The sequence below is a fragment of the Haliaeetus albicilla genome, chromosome 19 (assembly GCF_947461875.1).
Source record: "Haliaeetus albicilla chromosome 19, bHalAlb1.1, whole genome shotgun sequence".
Taxonomy (NCBI): domain Eukaryota; kingdom Metazoa; phylum Chordata; class Aves; order Accipitriformes; family Accipitridae; genus Haliaeetus; species Haliaeetus albicilla.
This window is the reverse complement of record NC_091501.1, coordinates 19,137,896-19,164,054: the sequence shown is the minus strand read 5'-3', so window position 1 is coordinate 19,164,054 and position 26,159 is coordinate 19,137,896. Positions and strand designations below refer to the sequence as shown.

The 26,159-nt window shown below is 39.5% G+C and overlaps 1 protein-coding gene across 1 annotated transcript; it reads left to right on the top strand.

The window, feature by feature from the left end:
- The first annotated feature begins 13,426 nt into the window (after positions 1 to 13,426).
- Positions 13,427 to 26,159, top strand: CMAS (cytidine monophosphate N-acetylneuraminic acid synthetase). Its single transcript, XM_069806638.1, has 8 exons — positions 13,427 to 13,625; positions 16,433 to 16,575; positions 16,785 to 16,940; positions 19,513 to 19,646; positions 20,949 to 21,043; positions 21,812 to 21,983; positions 23,847 to 23,997; positions 24,742 to 26,159. The coding sequence occupies exons 1-8, from the start codon at positions 13,465 to 13,467 to the stop codon at positions 24,972 to 24,974; spliced, it is 1,245 nt and encodes a 414-aa protein (XP_069662739.1). The 5' UTR covers positions 13,427 to 13,464; the 3' UTR covers positions 24,975 to 26,159.

Genomic DNA, 26,159 nt, shown 5'->3' with positions numbered 1-26,159 from the left:
AAAGCTGGAAGCTTTTTAACAAAGTCTGTTCGAGTTTCCAGGAACAAAAAAGAACTTATATTAAAATTCACTTTCATAAAAAAGGCAAACCCCAAATATATTTAAAATCATTGTGGTTGCGCTTCATGTTGTATTTCAGTTAATAGTATGTCATCTCAGTAATTTTATGCACTGCCCTGTTCTTTGTGTTATTAGCTACCCCTGTATTTAGTGGGTACTAAATACAGATGTACTGGATCTCTGATCTTTCCTTATTTCTTCTCGCTGATGTCATCTGCAACCCTTGCTGGAAATCAGGAAATGGTAAGGTAAGTCTAAAGTCCATCTCACAGCACACAGAACTTTACTAAATTCCATGCTTACATGGATTAAAATATGGAATAAAAGTTAGTCAAGAGGACTAAGATTAATTTAAAATAACTCTACTTTACAGTAGGACATGTCAATGGCACAGCAGTGGAAGGCAATGTCTTAGCAGAAGACACAAAATCCCATTAATGAAAACAAATAAAAACTTCCTAAATTATCCAGCTATCAGCACACTGCAGAAATACTATGTCACAAGGAATGGTGCCCCCACAGACTCTCCCAAAACACTTTCTGAAGCTAGGAGAAGGTAGGATATATCTAAGGTACTTCTGTAATACTTCATCATGAACCTGTGACAGCAGTCTGATAGCATGGTCAAAGGGTTCATATAAGTAAAGAAAAAGTGGGATAAATTGTTAGAACACAACTTGGTCCAGTTCCAAGACACCAACAAGATAATACCACATGGTACAAAAATAATAGAAAATATAACAGTTTGGGGGGTGAAAATAGCAGTTCCTGTAGAACAGTAGTAGTAACACACCACCCTGAAGTGTATAATGCTTCAAGGCAGACTCTTGGCAGACAATAAAAGATTTATTGATATTACTTCAGGGAGATTTTGCTGTAATAAAGCAAATGGTCTGAGAATGACTTTCATCAGTGTTCATAGATCTTGTCGCTGTAGCAGTCATGGGCTTGATAGGGAGCACTATCTCATTTCAGGTGGACCAATGGATTCTTTTATAATTTTACAAATAAAATGCTGACATGCTGAGGCAGTCTGAGATCATCAAACAAATACGACCAGAATCACTCTAGCCAAATTTTCAGTTTGTGAATTGGTATGTAAATTGACTGCACAGGATCCTGCATTCAGCTATTCTGATGAACTAGTTTATCCCTCCTCCCGGTTATCTCAGGGACAGGAAGACCAAGCTAGTATATGTGCATGAGTGTGAGTTATGTGTTAAGTAACGTATTGCTTATCACTCCAGCTGCAATTAAAAATGAACTCCATCTGTACAACTCAGATCCAAATCTGGTCTGTAGATGTATCACCATCCAGCACATGTTTCAAACTAAAGTGTGGGTTTTTATCTACAGTGAGACAGATTCTGCGAGCCAACTTGCAGCAACTAACTGCTCGATGTGGCTGAGGGAGGTCTGAGACCAGTCAAATATAATTGGTTCTAGATATGAAACATAAGACAACAGCCACTAGTGATAAGAATCATATACATATGACGTGTTATGTCTGAACAGATGAAATGATATCTTCAGGACATCAAACTACCATGTCCCTCTTCAGAAAATCCTAGACAGAAATATGAGTTCATTAAACTGGAATGCAATATCTCCAATATGCATTTCATACATTGTATTGTGTCCTGAGCAGCTGATGCGTATGTTCAGATGCATATTTATTCAGACTAAAAACCCCCCAAACTCACTTTATCTGTTGCTATGGCAATACTATATTGTTGGAAAAAGTAGCTAATGATATTCTGATTTGTGTTGTTCCACAGAACAGAGAAAGAAACTGTGAGAAAAAATGAGGGGAAGAGAAAGGAGAGATGCTTTAGAGGATGTCTCCAGGAACATTTGTGTCTTTGAGGAAAAATCCGGCTGCACATCCTTCTTACCTTCATCGAGCAGACCCTCTTGTAAGACAAGGTGGCTTCATTTGAACTGGATATTGGCTAAAGTAACTCAAAAGGTGAGATCCAAGGAAAAAGGAGAGAGGAATCTGGTCACTTTCAGGAATGATGGAGGTGAGCAGGTCCATTGTGGAGCCACCGTGTTCTGAAGTTTCTCAGATGCCTAACCCTTACGACCCAGCCCAGGTAACTAGTGTTTAATTAAGCTGGTTCAAAACCAGCTGATAGGAAAACCATGACTAGTAGAATTGGCTGGAATTTTGCTTTGAGAAGCTTTTGTCTTACTCATTAAAAAAAAAAAGAAAAAAGTTAAAAGTATTTTTGTAATGTTTTTACTTTTTCTTATGAAAAATACAGGCTTTTTTTCTTATGTCTTTTTCTCCCTCTTTTATTACTTCCCTCTTTTTAGTAGCAAAACACAGAGGGAAAAGTTGGAAAACCTTTTCTGGCATTTTGAGAGTCCTTAGTATCTCATATTTGTTGAGATGAAAATTATGATAAAATTGTGAAAAGTCTTATGTACAAAAAATTTATCTTTCTGATTCCTATGACATTTTTTTCAGCATTTTCAAAATGCAAAATGCTAACTTTAGGCCCCATATTTTGAAAATCTTAACTTACCTTCTTAAGAACCAGTGCTAACACTGTTAAGTACATCCCCACTGATGCTGGGAGGAGATGTAGATTCCTGATACTCCTGAGAATCAAATTTTCTGAGGAAATTTCCAGAGCTAAAAAGAGAGAGAGAGATTAATTGAAGTAAAAGAAGATGGGGAATGTATGGGATGATGTAGTTACTTAATATACTCACACATTTTATTATGTCTGGGGGAACTCAATAAAATGGGATCCTGATAAATAAAAAACCCTGAAATACTATTTTATAATAGATACTATTCCTACTACATTTACCACAGTTTGTGGACACATTTTGAACAGTAGAAAACAAGATTCTTGTTCAGAAAGCTTTCTCTCCTGGAAATATGCATTTCAGCTTTCAGCATGAAAATTTATAAAGCTTGTAACAATGGCAGAATAGTTCCCTTAACAAAATATTCTGTGCTTCATTATCAGGTATCACCAATAAAATTGTTCAATACAGCTTCCATCATATTATGTAGATATCCACAGCAACATTCTTCTGTAGTCCTTTTGAAGCAAGTTTTGAGGTTGTTGCAATGTTAGAAGCTAAAACATTATGTTCATTCAACAAATAAAATACAAAAGCATTAACAGTCTCAAATTTATTAACTTTATCTTGCACAGACAGAAGCTGATGAAGTCTCCCAAGGAAGGTAAGTTTGCCTACTGCTGCTGTACCTTCCTGCAAGTTCCTGGCCTGTAACTGTTAATGATGTTCCTGCTATAATTTTAAGACAGCCTCCTTTTCATACATAGTTTGAAGCATTCAACACTGGTACTGAAACAAAGTGTACCAGTATTCAGGCATCTTCCATCTATGTATGGAGCTGTGGAAGAAAGGAGAGTGATAGAGGGGAAAGTTCCTCTTCCCTATCAACAGTGCTTGCTATCAGACCAAGAGGTGTCGTTCCCTCTGAGCTCTAAGGAAGACGTTAATGAAGACAAAAAGTTCTTGGCTTGAGCTAACAGAGCACTTGATTAGGGAAAATGGGAAGACAGACAGGAGAAAAATTAGCCTGCAATGATATTTACGTGAGCAATTTAGCCTGAAGACAAAAATGGTTGACAGAACAGTTGGGTGCTTGTGGTCAGTGTGGCCGTGGTCAGCACCGGGAGGAGCTCTGGCTCCAGAATGGTATCCCCTTGCAGCTCTTTCTGCCTGAGCACAATTAATCTAGCCTAAGAAAAATACTTATTTCCATGTCAAAGATATATTTTTAGGTAGTTTTCACAGTTAGTGACAGCTGAAGGACATGTAATGCATTTCAAATACTGTAACAGGTAAGAGATCTAATTGGCACAATTCACTGGACAGGTGCTGTATTGTCAGTAGTTACTAATGTTTTCCAGGAGTCCTTTCCTTAGAGACAAGGCACAGGAGTCATGTCTGATTTGCCTTAGACTTCCCAGGAAAGCTCATTCCTGCACTTGAACAGAAATCTTTGTTTCAGATCACTCAGATCAAACAATTGTGAATCTCCTGAATTGTTTTAAGACATGGTATACAACACATACCATATAATACATGCAAGTTGTAGCCCAAATAGTTGAAAGTAGACCACTGTGTAGTACTGAAGTGTAGAACATTTAGAAGACCAGCTCCGGACCATGCTTGGGCTGCAGTTTGGGATGATTTGAGGTTACATGGTAGGACAAATTGAGGTTTTAGTCCCACATTACCAAAAGCTCCTGAACTGTTTTCAGAGATTTTATTGAAAAATGACAAAAAACTTGCAAAGGCAAGGGTAAGGGCATCATAAGATGGAAGACAATAAGATGACTAGATAATGTCTGTCTCTATAAAGCAGAGGTTTCTGTGTCCAGCTCTTTTCTAAGACACAACAAGGAAAGAGTCCAGGGTACATGAGTCACCTAATGTCCCTTTAGTCACCTCTTGGCCATATTGGTCACCTCAGCTACCTGTTTCCCTTCAGGAAGTACTTCAATCAAAACTGCATGATTGAAGCTAATCACTACAAAGCAGGGTTAAATCAATTAAAATTGCATGACTGAAGCTGTTTTTTAAAAAATAAATCTATAAAATCATTTTATATTACAGTTATTTTGAATATTCTATGTCTTCACTAACAAAATAAAATAATTCTTTACTCCACAATCAGCACAGTACTACTTTTGGGTAGGGTTAATGAAAAATCAAAATTTATCACAAATGTTCTATGGCTGTATATCTCTACAAATATGTATTCAATGACCTGCCTTCCCAGCAGCAATTACGAGTGAAATGTGGCTCATGTGCTTGTACGGGTAGTCCAAAATGACCATTTGCTAACTGATTAGTTAGAGTGTGAGAACCATCTTCCAAAAGTTTCCATTGTAGTGAAACAGGAAGATTGTACACACAGACGTGAGCTCTGTAGTACTCTCAGCAGCTGCGTTGAGGCAAGTGACCCTACAGAAATGTGACGCAAAATATCTCTGAGTCTGAGAAGACAGTGAGCTAAACATGGGGGCACGAGAGCAACAAGAACTTTCTGACTCTGTTGGCCATTGCGCAAGCAATGAGGAGTGGGAAGTAGATTTCCTAATAGCATGAATTACAAAGGTAGTATCAGGACACCCTGGTCTCTGCCTAATCTTTTGTACAGTCTTCTGTGATTCACATGCTCATAGAGAAATTATTAAGAGGACTATTTATCTGACCCCACAAGATTATGTTCAGGCTGTGCATGTGCTTTCTATCTAGGGCTTGCTCTGTGGGTCATCAGCCAGCAGTGAGATTGGAAATAGGAACCAATCCAAACAACAACACTTTACTGTACTTCTTTCCCATCCAGCTTGAGGCCTAGACAGAGGGAGGGTATTTACATTGAAAGGAAGAGGAGCAACATGTGTGCACAAGGGATTAATTTCACTTAAAGGGAAACTATCATCTACTCTATACCTGTAAGTCTTGCTCTTTGAAGGATAGGAGTTCCAATTCAATATAACCATAAAAGAAGCAAAAAATACAGTAATTAGAAATTGCAAGCAGTAATAGCATAACGGCATCTGCAGAAGCTATTTCATGTGCAATAATCATAGATGACTGTCTGGCAATCTGTCTACAGTAAAAATAGCTGGTGATTTTACTGAGTTCTCCATGGAAGCATTTCAACATCATTGTTAGAGTAAGAAGGGTAATTTAAGCAGAGTTCTTATTGCACCTCTGATAATGATTTCCTCAGTTGATTATTAACTTGCTTCTGTACCCCGTGGTGTTAATGCTGCTGTAACAATGGCACTAGATGGCACTGTTCCCACCAGCTGCCAAAATAGCATGCAACCACTACTTGGGGTTGCTAATTCTGAGTTACGCAGGGTTATACCAGGCTATGTTACAGGAGCAGTTTCAGAAGACGTAGCAGACTATGAGCTGTATGAATCTATAATTAAATCTACTGCGTTAGAAAGAGGAAGGTATAAACTGCTTTAGACTAGGTACAAATAAAGCAAGCTCTGTTCTGATTAGGCCACAATTTCAAATTGTGGATTTCTGAGAAGCAACATGCAAAGCCTTGCACTTGGCAGACCAAAACCATTAGCAGCAGTAAGGGATGTTCAGTGTCAGGCAAAAAGGAGGCACTATATACACATTCCTGTACTTCAAGTGAAAGAATTTGTTAATGTGTAAAATAAACATGCATTTCACAAATAGTTTTGACACACATTGTGGGCAAACAGTGGCAGCAGATTGAGGATGTTTATGGACTTAGGTAGATAAACTGTTTAATGTTTCACTGCACAGATAAAATGAGTGATCTGGCTGCTAAAGTTGTAGAGATTTGTAACAAAAAAATATTAAGAGTGTTATGAACACAGTATGAACAGAAACATACGTGTGTGAAAGCACCAGATGAGACAGCAGAACAAGGGGTAAAAGAATAGCCTGTACTGATAATGAAGAACACCATTCCCTTGAAACTGTTCCCAAAACATTATTCTCAGCAGTAAAATTGAGTAATGTGATGTTTAGGTCAAGCCCACAAGGCCTGCACTCTGAGACCACAGGACAAGATGACTTGTCAGCAGAAGATGCTGCATCCTCACAACAGGAGGATGGCAACAAGGCTGCAGCATATGACATACAGCATTTCTTTTGCCATTGGCCTGCTAGAAAAACAGACATATATTTCAAACAAACAAGAAAAAATGGGCAAATCCAGCAACTTTGCCTAAGATTTATGGAGGCTAAAGTAAGCAAGAGCCTGAAACAAAGGACTGCCCTATAACAAACATTGATTCCTAAAGGGTATCAAAGATCTGTCAAAAAACAAGTCAAAAAACCATGTCAATCAAGAAGAACTTCAAAGAAATTATGAACACATGACTGGCAGTGTCCTTTGCTACCTACGTTGCACTCAGGTAATCCTTGCCAGGGAGACACATGTAGGTGCTTGTAACTGTGATATGGGACTGTGAACGAGTGAAATATTTGAGGGAATGTTAGTGCATAACATCAACTTACATAGAGATTTTGTAAATAGATAAAAAATTCTCTTTCTCTAAGATCTAGCACTAGGTTTTGTTATGATTAATTTTCCTTTTTTTTTTAGACTTATATTGCCATGTCCCTTGACTCCTTCGCCTCTTTTACCTCTTCTCTATTGTAATCTTCTCTGAGACTTGTGTATGATAGTGGGTTTGGGGTTCTTCTCTCTCTGTTTTCTTCATTAGATTGTCTTCCTTGCAAATCATAATTTTAATAAAATAAAAAGAAAGGGAGATGGAAGGGACTTAAAGGGATCCTTTAGGTCACCCAATGGTACCTAGAACAAATCCTAACATCGTGTCAGTGTCAGCTGCCAATGAGGGAGATGTCACATCCTCCCTCAGCAATGCAGGAGTAACTGCCCTTCCGATTACCATTTCTAATAGCTGGCCTGAATATCCTGTGATTAACTCAAGCTTGTAACTTCTTGTCCTAAGCACACTGACATGACAAAGATTTTTTTTTTTCTTGCAGCGATCTTTTACTTGTGTGATGATTACTACTATGTCCCCTCTCAGTTTCTCCTTTTGATTAAAGAGCTCAGTTTCCCTCAACACTTCTTCACAGTTTCAGCCTAAGAAGGAAAATCAGGCGGGATTTTTGGTCCCTTCCTTTACCAGCTGGCAACAACTATCTCATATTTTTGGGGTTCAGCTAGCCTCCCAGAGGCTAGTTGATGGAGGGAAGATGTAAGAACAACAGGATAGAAAAAAATCACCTGGTCATGAGTGTGACAGAGGGTTAGTAAAAAAAATTGCAAAATGCTGAACCATGACATTTCCTGACACTCTAACAAGACATACGAGTTGGAATAAAAAGAGTGAAAAGCCATCAACTACAGGAAGAAAATATCATTCATGTACTAAGTCCCTTGAGTAGGAGGGAACTTTTGAGGAAGATTTTAGGGAGGATCACAACTAAATCACACTACAGAAGAAAATTTTAAAAACAACAATCAAGGTAACGAAGGTCTTTGCAAGTCTGAACCAGGAAAAAATTTCTTTCTGCTTGCAGAAAAGCTTAACTTTGTCCATGTAATCAGGACACACTAACCTGGCATCTGAAAAAGCTGAGTATCGTGGGATAACTACCACCGCTAAAACTCATTTTCCAGCTGGGGAAAGCTGCTGATGTACCCTCTCTGAGTGCAATTCAAAGTTTAGGTGCCTTCAACTCTTCTCTAAAGGTACCTTCTGAAGGATACTTGAACTATATACTTTGGCTATACAAAGAACCTGAGGTATTCAGGCTTCCAGCTTATTGCCTGGATTTAGGTAGGATGGATCTAAGTCATGGTATCAAAAATGATGTATAAGTGTAAACATCTGCAACATCGACTTGATTTACAAAGTTGTTTGGATTCTTTTACAGTAAAAAATTAAATATAAATCTTGTAATATAAATATTACAAGAATTAACAATTATTTTATAGCCAGACAGGTAATGTCAACACCATTTGTCAAATAATGTAATAGTCTTGGTAATAATAATAAAGACTTCACTTTAGAAGTTTGAAAGTACTCTTAAATATACATATTTCAGGTCTCTCTGATTTCTTCTGTGTACATGAGATTGCCAAGGGGAACACAATCCATCCAGCGGGCATTGAATTAAACACAGTGCATTTCAGTATGCTGAAGCAAAGTAGTTTGCCCCGTTTTATTTCTGCAGAAAGTCCAAGTAATACACCAGGTCAAGTGTAAGCTCTAAGTAATCATATTCCTTCCTGTCTGCTTTTAAGAAATCTCAGACCCTTGAACATTTCCTTGGCCTTTTTTATAAACAGATGTTAACCTTTATTCACCTAACTCTCATGTATGGACAGACTATATTAGGCCAAGACTTGCATGAAGCTTCCAGTAACAGGAACAGGTTATTTGCTAGACTTTCCCAGACCCATTCCTTATTTCCTTTACACTGGTTTGAGTCCGGCAGCACTCCATGGATTTCACTGGAGCTATCCATGGTTCAGGGCCAGGAAAGGAGATCTGGATCTCTGAACTTTCCTGTTGCTGCAGAGAGGCCTAGAAAGAGTAACTCCCATTTTACCCAGATGTAGCATATCTCTGAAGTTTCCACTACATGCTTCCATTAAGTCTTTCTTATCTGTTTCTGTAGTATTCATTGTTAGATATGTCCTAGAAAAAGACAGGACCCTGCAACTGGACCCATCTGCACCGTTACTTATGAAGCTCTACTAAAGTAAAGTGAATTAGACTCCATGCACACAAAATTAAATCCTGGCCCCATTTAGGTCAACAGCAGTTTTACCATTGTTTTTTAAGGTGTTTGGCTTTGACTAACACACCACAAGGCTCTGCTCATGAAGCTCCAATGTGAGCTTCAGAGAATGACTATTACATACTTTTCCTGTCTTAAAGCCTACAAAGAGTGTTGTGAGCAGTGTGAATGTCAGAAAGGGCAGACCAGATCTCAAGACGGGCAATTCGGAAGATGAAAGGGCAATTCAGAGGGTGTTAGTCTAAAAGCAGACCCCAGCCATCATTACCAGCCAGCTTTCTTGTTCAACCATGCCTGATACACATTAATAACAGTTACACACTGCATAACAAAACATTTCCCTAATTAATAGCCCAAGTTCCACGATGTGCTCCCTGTTAGTAGATTATAACCTTTGAACAGTGATCACAGTGACACCTCAGCACTGACCTACTGAATGCCTCTGGTTTTGTTCATTTGCTCTTACACACAGACTTGAATGAATGGACTTCTTTCTTGAGAGAAACTACAACGTGATACTTTATAGCAACTGAACAGTGGCCAGGAAGGAAATTCACAGATTTTATTATCCCCAGTGGTATCATATGGCATGGAACATGTTTTTAAAATAGACTTATTCCCACTAATTTTACTAGTATACCAGTATTTCCTTGAAATGAGCCAGTTTGGCCCTACTTGTTCAGAGACAGTCGGGCATGACAGGACTAGGGGCAGGCAGGCTGTACAGTCACAAGACCTTGACCACGTTATGTGATGTGGGAATGTGTGCTGCACTGGCTAGTGGTGATGAGAGCGCTGAAAACCTTTCCTCCACACTGGGAAACCTGTGCCTGCAGGCCACTTCATGATTACATAAAACTGGGTTACATGTTCCAAAGAAGCAGAAAGCATTATATTCTTTGTTTTGTTCTCCACTGCTCTATTATTAGAATAGCAAATGCTCTTATCTCACTGAGTGCTGTTACCCACACAGTCCCTTCAAGAGCAAGACGTCAGTACAAATACGGAAGAAACGAGTCAGAATATATTTAGGCGAGTAGTACGTACTCAGATTAGCTCAGAGCTGAGTTTCACCCTTGGATACTGAAGCAGCTGGCTGACGAAATCTCAGGTAGAGTTACCAAGACTAGGAAGTATAAAATGCCCCCTATGTTAAAAATGGGGGAAAACAAAGAGCCTAGGAACTAACCGCTATATCTGCTTTAGCAAGTAGTGTGACATGTATCAGTTTATGTGCTTTGAGGCTCAGTTCAGAAGTACACTCTTGATCTGAACCAAAATTCTGATACAGATGCATTTGAACCATTAGTCAAACACTTGACCCTGGGGAAAAAAATGCTGGAATAAATAATCAACAAGTTTTGGTAAGCACATAAAAGAAATCAAACCAATTAATAGCAGTCAGCAATAACTTACCTATAACAAGTCAAATCAGTATAATTTCAATCTACAAAACCAGGCCTGTGGCTAGAGGAAGATGAAGTAGATACTGTGTATCTTAAGCTTAGTAAAACTCTGGATAAGGTCTCACACAGGTTTCATGTAAATAAACTAGAGGAATGTGGTTTACATTAAAATATTTTAAGGTGGGGACAGATGTGGTTGCTGTAGGAATAAATGCAAGATACTGCATTTGGGCAGATACAGCCAGATGCAAAGAGAGAGGCTGGAAGTATCTGGCTATGTACCAGCCTTTGCAGAAACAAATCTTAGGTCATAGTGAACCACTGGCTGAATTACGTCAATATTGTGCAAGAAAAGGTAAATTATACAGAGGTGTATAAAACAGAGTACAGCCTTCAAGGTACCTGAAGTAGTAATCCTTCTGCTTCACTCACTTGCAATATTCTGTTTAATTTTGAGTACTACATTATAAACAGTCCAGAGGAGAATAATGGCGATGATCGAAGTCTGGAAGATTTGAACTAGGAGAAAGACTGAACTAATGTGTATGATCCTGAAAAGGAAAAGTCTAAGAGTTGAGATGGTGCCTGTTTTCAAATATGCATATGCCTGCTGAAGAAAGATGGGAAATAATCTATTCTCTTGATCTTTTTTGGATAAGACAGGAATTAATTACGGAAAAGAAGATATCTGTAAAGATTAGGAAAAGCTTTCCTATCATATGAATCTCTAGATTGCCTGGACAGGTTATGCAGTCAACATTACTGATAGCCTTTAGGACTGGGTTAGATACCTGTCTATGAAGAAGGACAAAGGTATTTAAGATACTTGCCTGAGGACCATTTCAGCCCTATGAGTGAAAGATTTGGTTTTGATGTGAAGAGAAAATAAAAAATTAAGCAGATTTTAATTATGCATAGACTTGTAAAAAAATTCTTACTAGATGAACCCCATCTAGATTTACGATGTAAGCCAGATCTTCTAATGACATTTCTTTTCTCTGTAAATGAAAGCTGAATCCAGACTCAGCTCCCTGCTTGGGATATTCTTGGACTATGAGAAAGTACTGAACTGAATTATGTAGCTGAAATATTATTATTGATAAATTATCTCATTTTCATAATGTGATGAACCAAAATACAGATGTGTTTAACTCATTGCTGCTTAACAGGTAGCAATTTTGACTATTGTAACAATTATCTAAGAAACTCTGAAATATATTTAATACAGCATACGATTTCTCATTCTTCAGTTGTTAAAGCCTTGTATATTTTCTTTGTAACATAATATGCTATACAGTTGCCATCTCTGGCTACTGTAAAGGAATTTCTCAAAGAACTGCACAAAATGGTATGATTTAGATTAAAAGTCAGTCCATAAAACTGACATCAGAAGGACTTGTATCTTTCTTCTCAACAAGCAGGACCTTTGTTTGCAGCAGAACTGCACCATGTAGCTGTTGTGTTTGTTCAGAAGTTTGGCAGTCATTTGATATTACTTGTTGTTGCATCTATGTCTAAAAGGGTTGACGGGTAGGATCTAGTAAACGAATTGTGCCAGGTTACAAAGTCAGTACTGACAGCACTTTTCTTTAGAACCTCCTGGAGATTCCTGCTTGTACAGCAGAGTTGGCAGCAAGACCACCAGACTTTGCACTGAAGTCGGTCTTGTTCAGGCACGCGTTTTGTTTAACTTGGTCTGTTGTGGGCACAGCAACCTCTGACAGAAGCGTAGTGCTAAACAGGTAGGAACTTAGATGTGACAAAGGCTTGAAACTCCGGAGTTAAAAAAAATTCAAAATTAAGTATATGGGAAGCGGCCTGCAGGAAATACGGTACTTAGCAGCTTACGGCTACTGGTTTAAATCTCATCTAAGAAAAAAAAAGAGGCCTGAAAGGTGCTGCCTTGATCTGCATAGTAGAACAGCAAGCTGTCTATCTCTGCTGGGTTTCTTTGGTCAGATGTCCACTTCAGAAAGAAAAGACAAACCCCCGATGATTATTCTTCTGAAATGCCTGCCTACAGCCGAATGTAACTGGGCGCGTTTCCTTTGGCAGTGGCAGACGAGGCCCTTCTGCTCCGCAACCCATCTTAAATAACCTGAGGACGACTTGGGTGAACCGCACGTGATACGTTTCCATTACGGACCGAGACCCCGAGTCCCCAGGAGTGACTTCATGATGCCGTTCAACGGCCTCTACTTTCCATTTTCCACATTACCTTGAAACCCAAACTCCTGTGCAGCCTTGTATCGGCAGTATATTACTTTACCTACGCGGTTTCTGTAGGTAAGTGCGTATAACTCAGCCCCGGGTGTGTCTACGCTTCAGCACCCCGTTCTGAGGCGGGGAGGGGGCGGCCTCCCTTCCCGCCTACGGCGGCTGCGGCGTGACCGCTCCGCCCTCTGCCGGCGGCTCCTCGCGCTGCGCGGCCGACCCCGCCGCACTTCGGCCATTTCCGCCGGCGGCTGACGAAACCACCGCCCAACCCCACGCGCCCGCCTCGGCGCCCGGCCCCGGCCCCGCCCCCTCGGCGGCCGCCCGCCCCGCGTGCCCCTCTCCCTTCCCGCACGCAGGCGCGGCAGAGGCGGCGCCCCGCCCCGGCAGGGGTGGACACAGGACTACACTTCCCAGCATGCACGTTCGGCGCGGGGCAGGGCGCGGGGCAGGGCGCGGGGCAGGGAGCGGCGGGCGCGGGGTGTAGGAGGGGGAGCGCGGCATGGAGGCGGGCGCGGGGGGCTCGCGCGCCCACCTGGCCGCCCTGGTGCTGGCGCGCGGCGGCAGCAAGGGGATCCGGCTGAAGAACATCAAGCTGCTGGCGGGGGTGCCGCTCATCGGCTGGGTGCTGCGCGCCGCCGTCGACGCCGGCGTCTTCCACAGGTGCGCATGCGCCGCGGAGGGGCTGGGCCGGGCGCCTGTGGTGGCGGGGGGTACGCGCGGCCCGGGAGGAGGAGGAGGGGGGGGGGTTCCAGCCCGGGACGGCGGTGCCGAGGGGCCCCGGCGCGGCGAGGGGCCCCGGGGCGGCCCTCCCTTCCCAGCCGGCGTCTCCGTGACGGGCTCCGAGGCCTGGCGCCGGAGTCCCGGCTGAAGTACAGCGGGGCGGCTGGTCTCCCCCGGGGCCGCCCGGTGGCCTCGCTGAAACCGCTCCTTCGGGGTCGCGAATGAGGCGGGGGGTGTAGTAGGAGAGCCTCGCTGAAGGCGAGGGGGTGCGGTTAACGTGGCACCAGGCTGTGGAGCAGGGCCGGGCGTGGGGCCGGGCAGGCGGCGCCCACCCGTGGCTCCGCTCCCCCTTCGGGGAGAGGGTGAGCCGCGGAGGAGGGAAGGAATCAAAGTCTTACGGCAGTTTGAAATAAAAGTTCTTCCGATTCGTGGTTGGGAGCCACTAGTTGGTGGCGTTTGCCAGTAAGCGTTGACATTTTTACTTAATTAAGTAAAAGGTGGCTGCATTAAGTGAAACCGCCAGGCTGCAGGAGGTGATCTGCAGTGCATCACAGGGTGACTCGGGCTGGTGGTCATCTGGTCCCCCCCACGGTGCAAATCTGGGCTGGTGAGGCTTGATCGGGACCGCAGGCAGCTGAGCTTGGGTATCTCCAAGGATGGAAACCACCCCACAGCCTTTCCGGGCGCTGGTTCCAGTGACTGATCGCCCTCGTGGTTGAAAAACTGTTTTGTGATTTTTCTAATTGGCACTTAGGTTCTTGTGGTATGTGTCTGTGTCCTCTTACTGCGCTCATCTGGGAAAAGTTTCTCTGTTTTCTCTCTACCTGCCCACTAGGTGCTTGAAGACAGCAGTAAAGTCGCCCTCTTGCCTCCTCTTCCTAAGACTGAATCAAGATGGCTCTTTCAGCGTCTCCTGGCACGCGTGTGCTCCCAGTTCCCAGCCATTGTGCTGGCTCTGTGCTGGGCTTGCTCCAGTTTTTCTTTCTTGTATCGAGGAGCCCATAGCTGGACACAGCACGTGGGGAGGCAGTCTCGTAACTGTCAAATGGAAGGAAAGAATCGCGTGTGCCCATGTGACACAGAACAGAAGCTCAGTTCGTGGCACAGTGCACAAAACTTTGGTAGCGATAATTAGAGCTAAATGGAAACAAATGTGTTTGTGTTAAGAATATGGGCATTACAAATTTCTTTTTTTTCTGCCAGAGCAAAACTGAGCATTTTCCACACACGCACTGATAAACTTAATTAAAACCATTGCGTGGTTAGGATGCACTTGGTATGTGCCATACCTAGGTGCAGGTTCCCAGTGCAAACCTACTGTATTATATTCAGAGCAGGGACTTGATGTAGTCAAGTGGAAATGTAGCCCAGCTAGATTCAGAGGTGGAAGTAAGTGTGAATCTTCTGTAACTCATAGCTGCTGTACCATTATCTATTCTGGAAAATCTTTTTCCCTGTATCTGAAAAGTGGAGAAAGCATCGCTGACGTGGTTTTATTTTTAGTAAAGAAGCAGTCAGAAGTGTTTCTTACCTAGATTACTGACAATTACTTAATGCATGTGAATCCATATTGCTTCATGACCTGTGGTGGACATGGTGGTTTGAGCAACCTCCTCATTTTGTTTCTGGCATCTGCATTTGCACAACAGGAAGCCAGTTAGGATTATGTAGCCTAACTTTGAGGCATAACAGGTGCATTAGATGGAAGTGTGCTAGGTTTTCTAGTCACCTTTGAAACAGCTGTGCTGACAGGGTACACATTACACAACAAAACTCTGTTAGTTGAATGGGGAGTGTATATTTAAGCTAACCAGCCTGAAGCAGTTTATGGAAAATACCTCTTTGGCATTTGTTCACGTGGGTGTGACTTGATGTTGCTGTCGCTGTCATACATATTTTTATTCTGATGATCCCATGATGTCTTTGGATGAAAAAACTTAACTAAAGCACCATTTGCTATGTACAGTGCATTGAGAATGGCAGTGTTACTGAGGAAGAAGGGTTATTTTTCATAGTTTTTGTTTTTATATCTCACATGCTTTTTTTGTCACAATGATGGCAGCAACGGCCTCACAATGCTTAGTCAGTGTTTATCATCACATAATATTCAGACTTAGCCCTTTCTTTTGTGTTTATTATCCCTGAACAATCACAATCTTGCTTTACCAGTATGGAAGGTTTTCTGTGCCAAAACATATGTGATTGTAACTAGGAACAGCTCTTTCCTTGGGACTGTATGGAGCCTAATTAACACGTTTTAAAACACTTGCAGAATAAGCTAATCTTTTAACTGTGCAGCAGTTTTACTTGTTGTCAGTCTTGTTTCTGAACTCTTAAATGATTTTGAATGCCTCATTCAACCCATTCACAATTCATTGGTCTGTTAGCATGCCTAATAAACTGTGATGTGCTGACACTGGATTTTTCTGGTAACACTTCTGAATTTTATGTTGCTTAAGCTTCCTACATGGAAAGTAGATCAAGCACCCTGCAGTATTAAACTGAAATGCAACCCAAGCTTGAGATTTTACAGTCTAGTGAATGTGTGTGTTTTATCCCTATTGTAAAAGTTGCTTGTTGGACTGACAGGGATAGTTTTACTAATGGGAACATAAGAACTAGTTCCTCTCATTGCAGGGTGTAGTACATACATAAGCCAGGGTGTTGTTCAGGTTAGGTTATGGCAGGCAAGTCAGCAATGCTGAGATTTATTCTTTATATTAATTTCTGTCACTGTCTACGAACAGCATATGGGTTTCTACAGACCATGATGAAATTGAGAAGGTTGCAAAGCAGTTTGGCGCTCAAGTTCATCGCAGAAGCCCTGAAGTTTCTCAAGACTCCTCAACTTCTCTAGAAGCTATCAAAGAATTTCTTCATCATCATCATGGTAAATCAGTAATGAAATATGCTGAACGTTTATGTTGTAGCCCCAGAGGGATGATGCACTTATTATTTAGAAAAATAAGTAAAGCCTTTAGTAATTAAAAGCTAAAAAGATTTTCGGGTTTTTTTGTGGCATCCGCTTGTATGACACTTTGCAGTTGTGTGTATTAAAAATGTAAATTGTTTCACAAATGTTTCTCTGTTTTTCTTTAGAGGTTGATATTGTAGGAAATATTCAAGCAACATCTCCCTGTTTACATCCCAGTGATCTTATAAAAGTGGCAGATCTGATCCAGAGGGAGGGGTTTGATTCTGTCTTTTCTGTTGTGAGACGGCATCAATTTAGATGGAGCGAGGTAAAAAAAGGAGGTAATATTTAGCTGTTTCTGGTTACAGTTATACTTAATTTTTTTTTCAAATGGTTTAGTTTCATACCCATGGTATTTACATTAGGAAGTGATATCAGAGACAGGGGCTGAGGTCTTTGGAGAGGCATGAGATGGCTTAGAAATTTCTTTTAAGTAGTGCTGTTTTGATATTACTGATCATTGCTCAGCCTTTCTGTAATTGTTTTGTAGAAGTGATAAGGTATTGAAAATTAAAATGTTATTAACTTGTCTAGGCTCAAAATAAAGCTCCCAAAAACTTTACATGTTAACTTCGGCTTGGTGGGATTCATGTGTGTAGACATGACACTGAGGCCCTGTCTTAACTAGGAAAGTGTTTGTTCTTACTATGCAGTAGCTAACAAATGACAAATAATGTGAGGTGAAGTCTTACTGAAGATGGGGTGGCAACCTCTTAGCCTGGAGACTTGGGGTTTCTTTCAGCCTGCTAATTTGGCTGCCAACTTATGTCAAATTACAAACTGCCTTTGAGTCAGGAGGGCTGAACTCATGTTAATTAGCTCATACAGAAGAATATGACTATTATTCCCAGAGAAAATATGCCTCTCGGCTACAGTTGCTAAGATGACTAAAGACTGAACTCTTTACTCACAAATAAAGATTGTACTTTGTTGTAGCTTTAGAAATACCTTTTGTCCTTGTAGAAAGAACTATTCCGCACATTATCTGTGTTGGTTTTGTTTCTGTGATTAAAGCAGAAATGTTTGCTGCTTTTTCTAAAACTGGTTAGTTCAGATACTGTCACAATGTTATTTTTATTTTTTAAAAGTCAATATGTTACTCGGACATTATGATTATTCTGTTGAGATATAAATTGCTTTGGATGAAAAATTTTTTTATGACTTTACAAAGCATCATGCTGTAAAAGAGCATGTGAAATAAATGAAGCTTGGTATTAGAGATAAGTTGGAATAAAAGTTAAGCCCTTGTTTAGAATAAACAGATAACTTGAACATTCTCATTTTTCCTCATAAGAGGAGAAGTAACATGACACAGTTTGTTCATAAAGTATAAGAAGATTATCAAAATCGTGGATGGCAGTTTAGGATTCTGTGGATTGCACTTTAGGCAACCAAGTGAAAGTCCACTTCACATCATGAGATGCTAGAATGGACATTTGTGAAAGATTAAATCTCATTTGGATGTACCATGTGGCTTTCTGAAGTGATTGTGTGCCATCTAGTCTCCATAGGTAGATTATTAAAATAAAAAAGCCTCAAGGCCTACCTAAAAGAGCAAATAATTTATTAGTATAAAATGACATCTGAAGTCTTTTAATGTGGTGAGAGATAAAGAATCATTCATGAGGAGAATGAGGAACACATTGTGCAAACGTTAGCAGCTTAAGGGTAAAAGCAAATGGCCTTTCAGGAGTGTGGTGTTCCAGGTGACAGTGATTCACAGGAGCATTATACAGTTTAGTATTGTACTCCTTTTTTTTTTTTTTTTTCTTTTTTCCTTCGAGATGGCTTTGAAGTACTGATTATGTTAAAAGACTTTTATATCTCTTCCTGTGTATTTCTGTTGTTCCTTCTGCATTAAGTTTTAATATTGATGCATCCTGAAAGAGAAAGGTGTCTCTCAATGATTGGAAATGTTTACTTCATTGAGGACAAAGCTCTAGTGTATTTATGAAATGCAAAGTGTGTATATATACTAAAGCCTCAGGAGGTTTTGGGTGTTTGAGAATGCCCTGTAACTTTTTAATGGTTACTAGATCATGAGACCTGGTGAATTTTAGCTGCTTTGCACATGTGAATTTGGGTGGTGTAAGGCCAGAAGTCTCTGGTCCCTAGTTCAGTTTCTGCTGTGTGCACTACTGGCATTGATAACAATATAGGATCTTACGGGATCATGTTTGTTGAAAGACATTTGTTTGTTTTGTTTGTGGACACTGATTAAACCACTTACAAAAAGTTCACATAATGTGTATCCTTAAATAGGAAGTATTTTGGGGAAGTGCCAAGATGTTTTCACAGGCAAAATTTCTTCTCATATGCTCTTTTTTCACCTTCCAGATTTCAGGTTGGTCGTCTCAGCTCTCAGGAGTTCATTCAGGGCATTCCTGGTTTTAGGCTTAGGCAGCTGAATGTTTTTTTTCCTGCATTTACCCTCACTGCGAGTCAAACCCCTTTCTGTTGTGTACTAAGAGATAGGGTACGGAAAGAGTATAGTATTTCTTTCACATTGGCAAGGACAGTCTAGAAGAATGTCCCCCCCTACTCCTTTTAGTAAACAATTTTGGAGCTGATGACTTCTCAGGGGTTTTTCGTTTGGTTTTTTTTTAAGTTGAAATGAAAAAAATTTCTTTTTCCTCTGCTAAAAATGCAGGGCAGTCCTCCAGTTATTGACAGTCCAAGAAAAAGAAACGATTCAGTGATTCTTTATAAAGCTAAGCAACGATAGGCAATAACAAAAGAAGTTGGTGACTGATTTGTGTTTTTAATTTTTCAGCAGAAAGCTATTTAAAGGAAGTTAAGTGACTCTGAACAGGGATTCTGGAAAACTTATTTTGTAATTTTTCTCTGTAACAGAAAACAAAATGACAGAGCCCCAAAACCTGAATCCAGCAAAACGGTACCGGAGGCAAGACTGGCCTGGGGAGCTGTATGAAAATGGCTCATTTTATTTTGCCAAGAGACATTTGATTGAGAAGGGCTATTTGCAGGTTAGTGCTTCTGTTTTTCATGCTCGTTAGAATAATACATCTTTTACTCTTGTTATAGAGTGTTCTAAATTCAATAATGTATTTCTATTTCTGATGTAGTCAGTATGAAGTAACAGCACTTTGAGCTAAGGACAGTTTGCTTATTTCTAATTTAACAGAGCTAGCTGTAGCTAGGGCGGTTTCAGTAACAACATCCTCCACAGCAAACAAATTTATACAAATAATATTGAGCAGTATATAGCTATGAGCCTAAACCAATACAATATTGAGTTTCACATCAGTTTGCCAGAATGTAAGTGCATATTTTATAATTCATTTTAGTGTTCATAAGGGTGTGAAACTGGCCTTCATGCAGTGTCATAGGCTTCTCATCTAATCTATAAACTTGTATTCTTGGCCAGTTTAGTCTTACGCCAGTTTTGTACTGTAACTTAAACAGTCTTTTTCCCTTTCCTGATGTTTACGTCCCAGTATAGTAATGCAGAACAAATGTATTTACTTCGGCTTTCATTTTGTTTGTCTACAAGTATAGTCTCAGTTTTCTCGTGCAAGACAAGTTCTCCATCTTACAGATCGTTTCCAGTATTTGTCAGCAGAACTGAAAAAAGCCCAATGTAGATATTTCCATATTTCTAAGGTATGCTAAGTGAATACCGTACTAGGTATCTCAAGAAACCAGGTTCTTACTTCTGTCTTTTCCAGATACCTCACTAATGCAGAGATACTAGCTTTAGGTTTCTATAATTTGCACAGACCCATGCAGTGCCAGCTAGTGCTGTATGCACTTGCAAGCATTGATTTGGATTGCACAGTTGTGTTGAATTCTACATTTCATGAAGGTTGGGCCACTAACTCTCTGAGGATCAGGGCTTTTAGGTTTTTTTAATTACATTGGGGTATGGTGGATATTTTTCCAATTGAAATTAAGTCTTTGTGTAGATAGCAAACAAAAAATAAGCACACTATTACTAAGTAAATGCTAAAGGTATTACTATTTTACTGTATTAAAAGACCTAGTGAAATTAATGTGACGTAATGACTATAATGCATAACATCTTTCTTACACACTTTCTCTAGTTGTAAAATGAAAATACTTATTAACCATTGCCTATAGAAAGTTCCTTCAAGTGCTTGGTTCTGTGACACCGGCAAAAACATCATTATTGACAGTTCACTTTATATAAAGTTATTGTGACCGCTGCTTAACCAGATACTTAACTTTCATTGCATTGTACTGAACTGTACAGGTTTTTATTTGTATTAACCCAAGCAGAAAATTTTAATGGGTTCTATTTCATTTAGGGTGGTAAAATGGCCTACTATGAAATGCGGGCAGAGCACAGTGTGGATATTGATATAGACATTGATTGGCCTATTGCAGAGCAGAGAGTATTGAGGTAAAAGCACTTTTTATTCCTTTATTTCTTTGATATCGCTTATTGTTTCAGAGTACGGTCATGTGAATTCATAATGTATCTAATGTAAGTAATCAGGATCAAAGACAATTGGACAACTTTATTTCCGCCCATCATTTTTTTCCTATCTCTGTTGAAATCATTTGAATTATCTTTGCTGTATGTTTTTTTTGATTTTGGGGTTGGTTTTTTTTAAAGTCCAGCTTGTGGAAAGTGTAAGCCCCACTATACCATAGCAATGTGTTAGCAACATCTCTGGCTTTTCCAGCTGAGTTGTCCTAGGCTTTCATTGTCTGGACCACATTTACTGATGCACATGACTGAGAGTGTTCATGTAGAAGGCATGAACTGATTACATCTTGCCGGCTGCCTTTTCTTTGCAGCTGCTCTGCACCTCTCTAAGGAAATAATGGGTGGGAATGGAATATGTTTTCTGTGCCTTTCTCATCCTTCAGTCCATTTTAGTTTTGTCCCAGATAAATGCTACAGAACATAACCTCTTATCGTAAGGAAATAAATCTCATCCTAATTTTTAAATGGACAACATAACTGAGCTGTCTTTTGGATTGTTCTGTTTTTTTTCTTTGAAGAGGGAGAATATAGTTGGAGAGTGACGATGAGGAGAAAAGACATTAGAAAAAAAGAATTTCAAAGCTGATTCTTCTGTCTGAAGATCACAATTGTATTTGAAATACTTGGTTTTGGAGTGTGCAAAAACCTCCATCCTAAAAAGATAACTTCTTTGTCTAGCTTTGGATATTTTGGCAAAGAGCCATTAAAAGAAGTGAAGCTACTGGTTTGCAGTATTGATGGATGCCTGACAAATGGTCGCATTTATGTGACAGAAGATCAGAAGGAAATGGTCTCCTACGATTATAGAGATATTGTTGGTATTGATCTATTAAAGAAAAGAGGAATCCAGGTAAGTGTTGCTCTGAAATGTGAGGCTTTATATCTGATGTAATCTGAACACTAAAAGATCCTAAAACTCTGCCGCATGTAAGTTGAAGTTTCTTCAGACTACTTGTGATCAAGCAGCATAATACATTGGTTCAGGGTTGGGACAAAGGTTGTTCTTGGATCCCTTAGAGGAAAATAAAAGTGGTTTGAGAAAGTTCTCAATCATTCACAGTAGCTATAGCATCTTTCTTTTTTTGTCCTGGAAAAATGTGGGAAGAAATTTTATGGTGTTTTGCTAGCACCAATCATATTGTTCTGTGTACTCTAGACACTCATTATTTAGAAGTCAGCTTTACCAAGTAGGGATATGTTGTCACCTCTTGGCTATAGAAGAGGAAGAAATAACCAGGCAAATTAGTTGGTTCATCCTACCTCACCCATGATTGTTACAAAGAGGTGAAATCAAACCCCAAACACTTTTGTCTGCATAGTTGTTTTAACCATAACTTATGTGCTTTGAAGTTGTAAGAATTCAGTGTAAATGAAAGACTGAAACAACACAGATTGTAACATGGCTACTTTCATTATTAGCATTATTGATTATTATTACTGCTAGTAAATTCTGCTGATCTGAATCTTTGCCTGCATTTATGTAAAATTAGCCTTCTGGCTATTTTCTGTTTGTGCTGCCGCCTTTGATACAGCTAGAAGTATTTTTGGGGGGTAAGAACTAAGTACAGATTTAGGCTGCCTTCAAAGAGCCTTAACTCAATTCTGTTGCAAATAGAGATAGGCACGGATAAGGCAAAGGTAGCTATACCCCAGGTAGACTTCTCCAGGTACATTTTTGGAGTCTCTATTGTAGGACTTTTTTATAACAGGTTAGATGAGACATTTATGACATACTTTGATGCAACTGTTGCTGCCTTGGGGCAGTGAAATGGAGTAGATGTGTTATCAAAACTCCCTCAGCTTCATTTTCTGTGAGCCAAAAGGGGGAGGAAGCTTGTAATAATTGTTTTCTTGCCTGTGGGATCTCATTTCCATACTTGCTGTGACTTGGAATCTTTCATTAAAAACCTCCTGGTCTTTGTGCTGCACTTCAAGTATTTCTAATATATGTTGCTGAAGTACTCTTGCTTTGTGCACCACTCCTATTAATTCTGTATTTAAAATCAGTGCCAAGTATTTGTCAGTATTTAAAAGCAGTTAGGGAAGATAAGCTTGTCTACAGCTTGGACAGAAAACTTGGAGGGGTAGTGTCTGAGATTTTTAAAAATCCTGCTGCAATAATCTGGTTTTAGCTTACCTTGTACATAATTTCTGAAATTTCAAATTTAGAATTAACTTCCAAAGATTAATGTGCTGTGCTATTTCAGTCTGTTTAGTATTCTGTTGATGCTCTGAAGTCCTACTGTAAATAAAATGATGTTAGTACGTAGAGGAGTCAAGGAAAATACTTCATAATAATCTACTGCTACAAATACTTCAGAAATCTTCCTTGGGAATTCTCTTATTCCCTACTGTGGCTTAATGAGATGATATTGCACTAGATAGTCAGCATGCCACTGTACTGTGATATCCAGTATTTTATTTGGTACATGTTGCATTTGAAAAGACAAATGTAAATTTCTTTTTCTGAAGCTCAGGGAAGCCTACAGAATGGTGTTTCACTTTCCCAAAGCAACTTGAAGACTGTAATGGGGTTTCAGATGCTAATCACTTCTGCTCTGAGTTTTGATTGAAGAAACCAGTTATTCAATGCTTTTCTGACATCTGTGAGAGCTTCTATGAGCAAAACTTCTATTGTTTTTTTAATAAATCAACTTACATGTCATATTTCTTTGTGTGTAGAATTTACTCTGACTTGCCTATATTTTAATAGGTTCGACTGATCTCTGAAAGAGATTGTTCAAAAACACTGTCAGCCATGCAGCTGGGATGTATAGCAAAAGTTAGCGCAACAAATAAATTACAAGTCCTGGAGGACTGGCAAAAAGACATGGGTTTGAGCTGGAAAGAAGTCGCTTACTTAGGTCTGTTCTTGTTCGTTTGTTTTTTTTTTTTTTTTTTCCTTTGGTAGTAAAATTTCATATAGTATACACAAATACAAACTTCATAATGCTGCTCAGCTCCAAAACACTTTGTTCTTTGTTAATACACAAACTTAATGGGATTGACGTGCAAATTACAGCACACAATCACCAAAAGCAGCTACATATTTTAAGGCTTGTTGGGGTACAGTCTAAATATTGAAGGCATTGATGAATCGGTGTCTAATTTGGTAAGGGAAGTCTTAGCTATTTTTATAGTGAGATTTAGGAAAGCTTTTGGTATTGTGTAAGCACACAGTTACAGCTCACAATTCTGAACTGATTCTAGTTCATTTCAGATGAATATTGTGTAGATTACATTCTGAAATGGAAACAAGAAATGGACAGAATTAAAACTGAAAGCCATATGATCCTGTACAAAACTGTATTTCAGTGACAGCTTAAGTATATAGTCCTGCAAATGCTTATTCAGTTGCTCAAATAATTTTATTACTCTTAAAAGTACTATTCTCTTGCCTGAAGAGTGTGTGACATGTGATCAGTGTTTATATGTATCATTAAGATTTTCCAAGAACCGACTCACATGTGCAAAGTGCTGCTGAGATGAAAATTGTGGCAAGAATACAAATTTAAAAAAAAAGATTAACATGTATGCAGAAAAATACTGAGTTTGCTCAGTTTTTCCCCTCTGTGACATTTTGCCTTGTCTGTCATATTTCTCAACAGGAAATGAAGAGTCTGATGTGGAATGCCTGAAGAAAGCTGGCATGAGTGGTGTGCCTGCTGATGCTTGTGCACTTGCTCAGAAGGCTGCTGGTTATATTTGTAAAAGCAATGGTGGCTGTGGAGCTGTCCGGGAGTTTGCGGAACACATATTCCTGTTGTTAGAAAAAGTGAACTCTGCAAGAAAGCAAAAGGAAGAAATTAGTTCAGCAGGAAAGGAAATGGGGGGGAAATGAGAACAGCAGGAGAGGAAGTAAGGGACTAATGAAAAAAGAGTAATACAGCTGGTCAATCCTGCTTTTCTTCTTCTCCTCTTCCTCTCTCAGTAAGCGTCCCAAAGGATGGCTTATCTTTCAAGTTTTACATTGCAGTAGCGTTAAAAAGATGTTTCTAATTAAAGTCCCACTTTGATTAAGTGCTGATATTCACAATCATATGCTGATAACGATGATCATATTCATGATTATTTTAAAAGCCATTTAAGTGCAATGGAAGGAATTCTACAAAAGGTAGTGTCCTATAAATCTACTCTTCCTACAGGAATGATGTGTCTTTTATTTCATAATCTGAATATTTTCAGGGATCAATGATTTTGCACAACTTGAGGTTTTGTAATTCAGACTTAAAAAAAAAATGCTGTCAGTTTTGCTTATTTGTTTTATATTTCCTCTATGAAATGTCAACATGATGGTGCAGTTGTGTGTTTGCTTTTTACAGGATTCATCCTTAGTAAGGAAAAGATTTAGCATATGCTGGAGAGGTCAGGTGTAAAATAACTATCAAACTTCTTCCTATAGTTTTAAAAGACAGTGCAGTTACTGTAAAACCAGTTAATATTAGTGTTAGTTAAGAAAAGCACTTAAGCATGTGTTCAGTTTTAAGGTCATAAATATTTAAATGGTATTTGGAATTGTGCCTCTTATCTTTGAATCTGTTTATATTGGGTTTTATTACAGTGCTTAAATTAACATACTCAAATGCTTAGCCAATCAATTTCCCGTTAACTTTGAGATCTTCCCTTTGCAGAAACTCGGTTTCTTTCTGTGAAGGCTTTATTACAACCACTAATGAGTGGAAAAAAAAATACCAACCCCACAAAACCAAAAACGCCTTTCATGTTTATTGTATGGAAAAGTACTGCTGTTTAAAAAAAAAAAAAAGTTGTTGTTGATTGTGGGTTTATATAATATATATACAGTCTATTTTTAGCATGTTAATTTAAAGTTGGTGTACATGTATGCTTGTATTTATGGAAAATATAATTTTTACCATGTCTTGATTTAAAGAACTCAGTATCTGTAAAAACTTGTAGAACTGACACTAAAAATATGCATCAATTTTCAATCCTAGTATTTATCTGTGAGTAAAGTTCTGCCTTGGGTTACACTTAAAAAATAAAAAATACCGGTGGTACACAGGCA

Excerpts from the sequence above, each read along its gene's own strand:
- CMAS (XM_069806638.1), top strand. The coding sequence starts at position 13,465 with ATGGAGGCGGGCGCGGGGGGCTCGCGCGCCCACCTGGCCGCCCTGGTG. Across the intron at positions 16,941-19,512 it reads GAGCGAGGTAAAAAAAGGAG|AAAACAAAATGACAGAGCCC; the intron begins GTAATATTTAGC and ends TCTCTGTAACAG. Across the intron at positions 19,647-20,948 it reads TTGAGAAGGGCTATTTGCAG|GGTGGTAAAATGGCCTACTA; the intron begins GTTAGTGCTTCT and ends TATTTCATTTAG.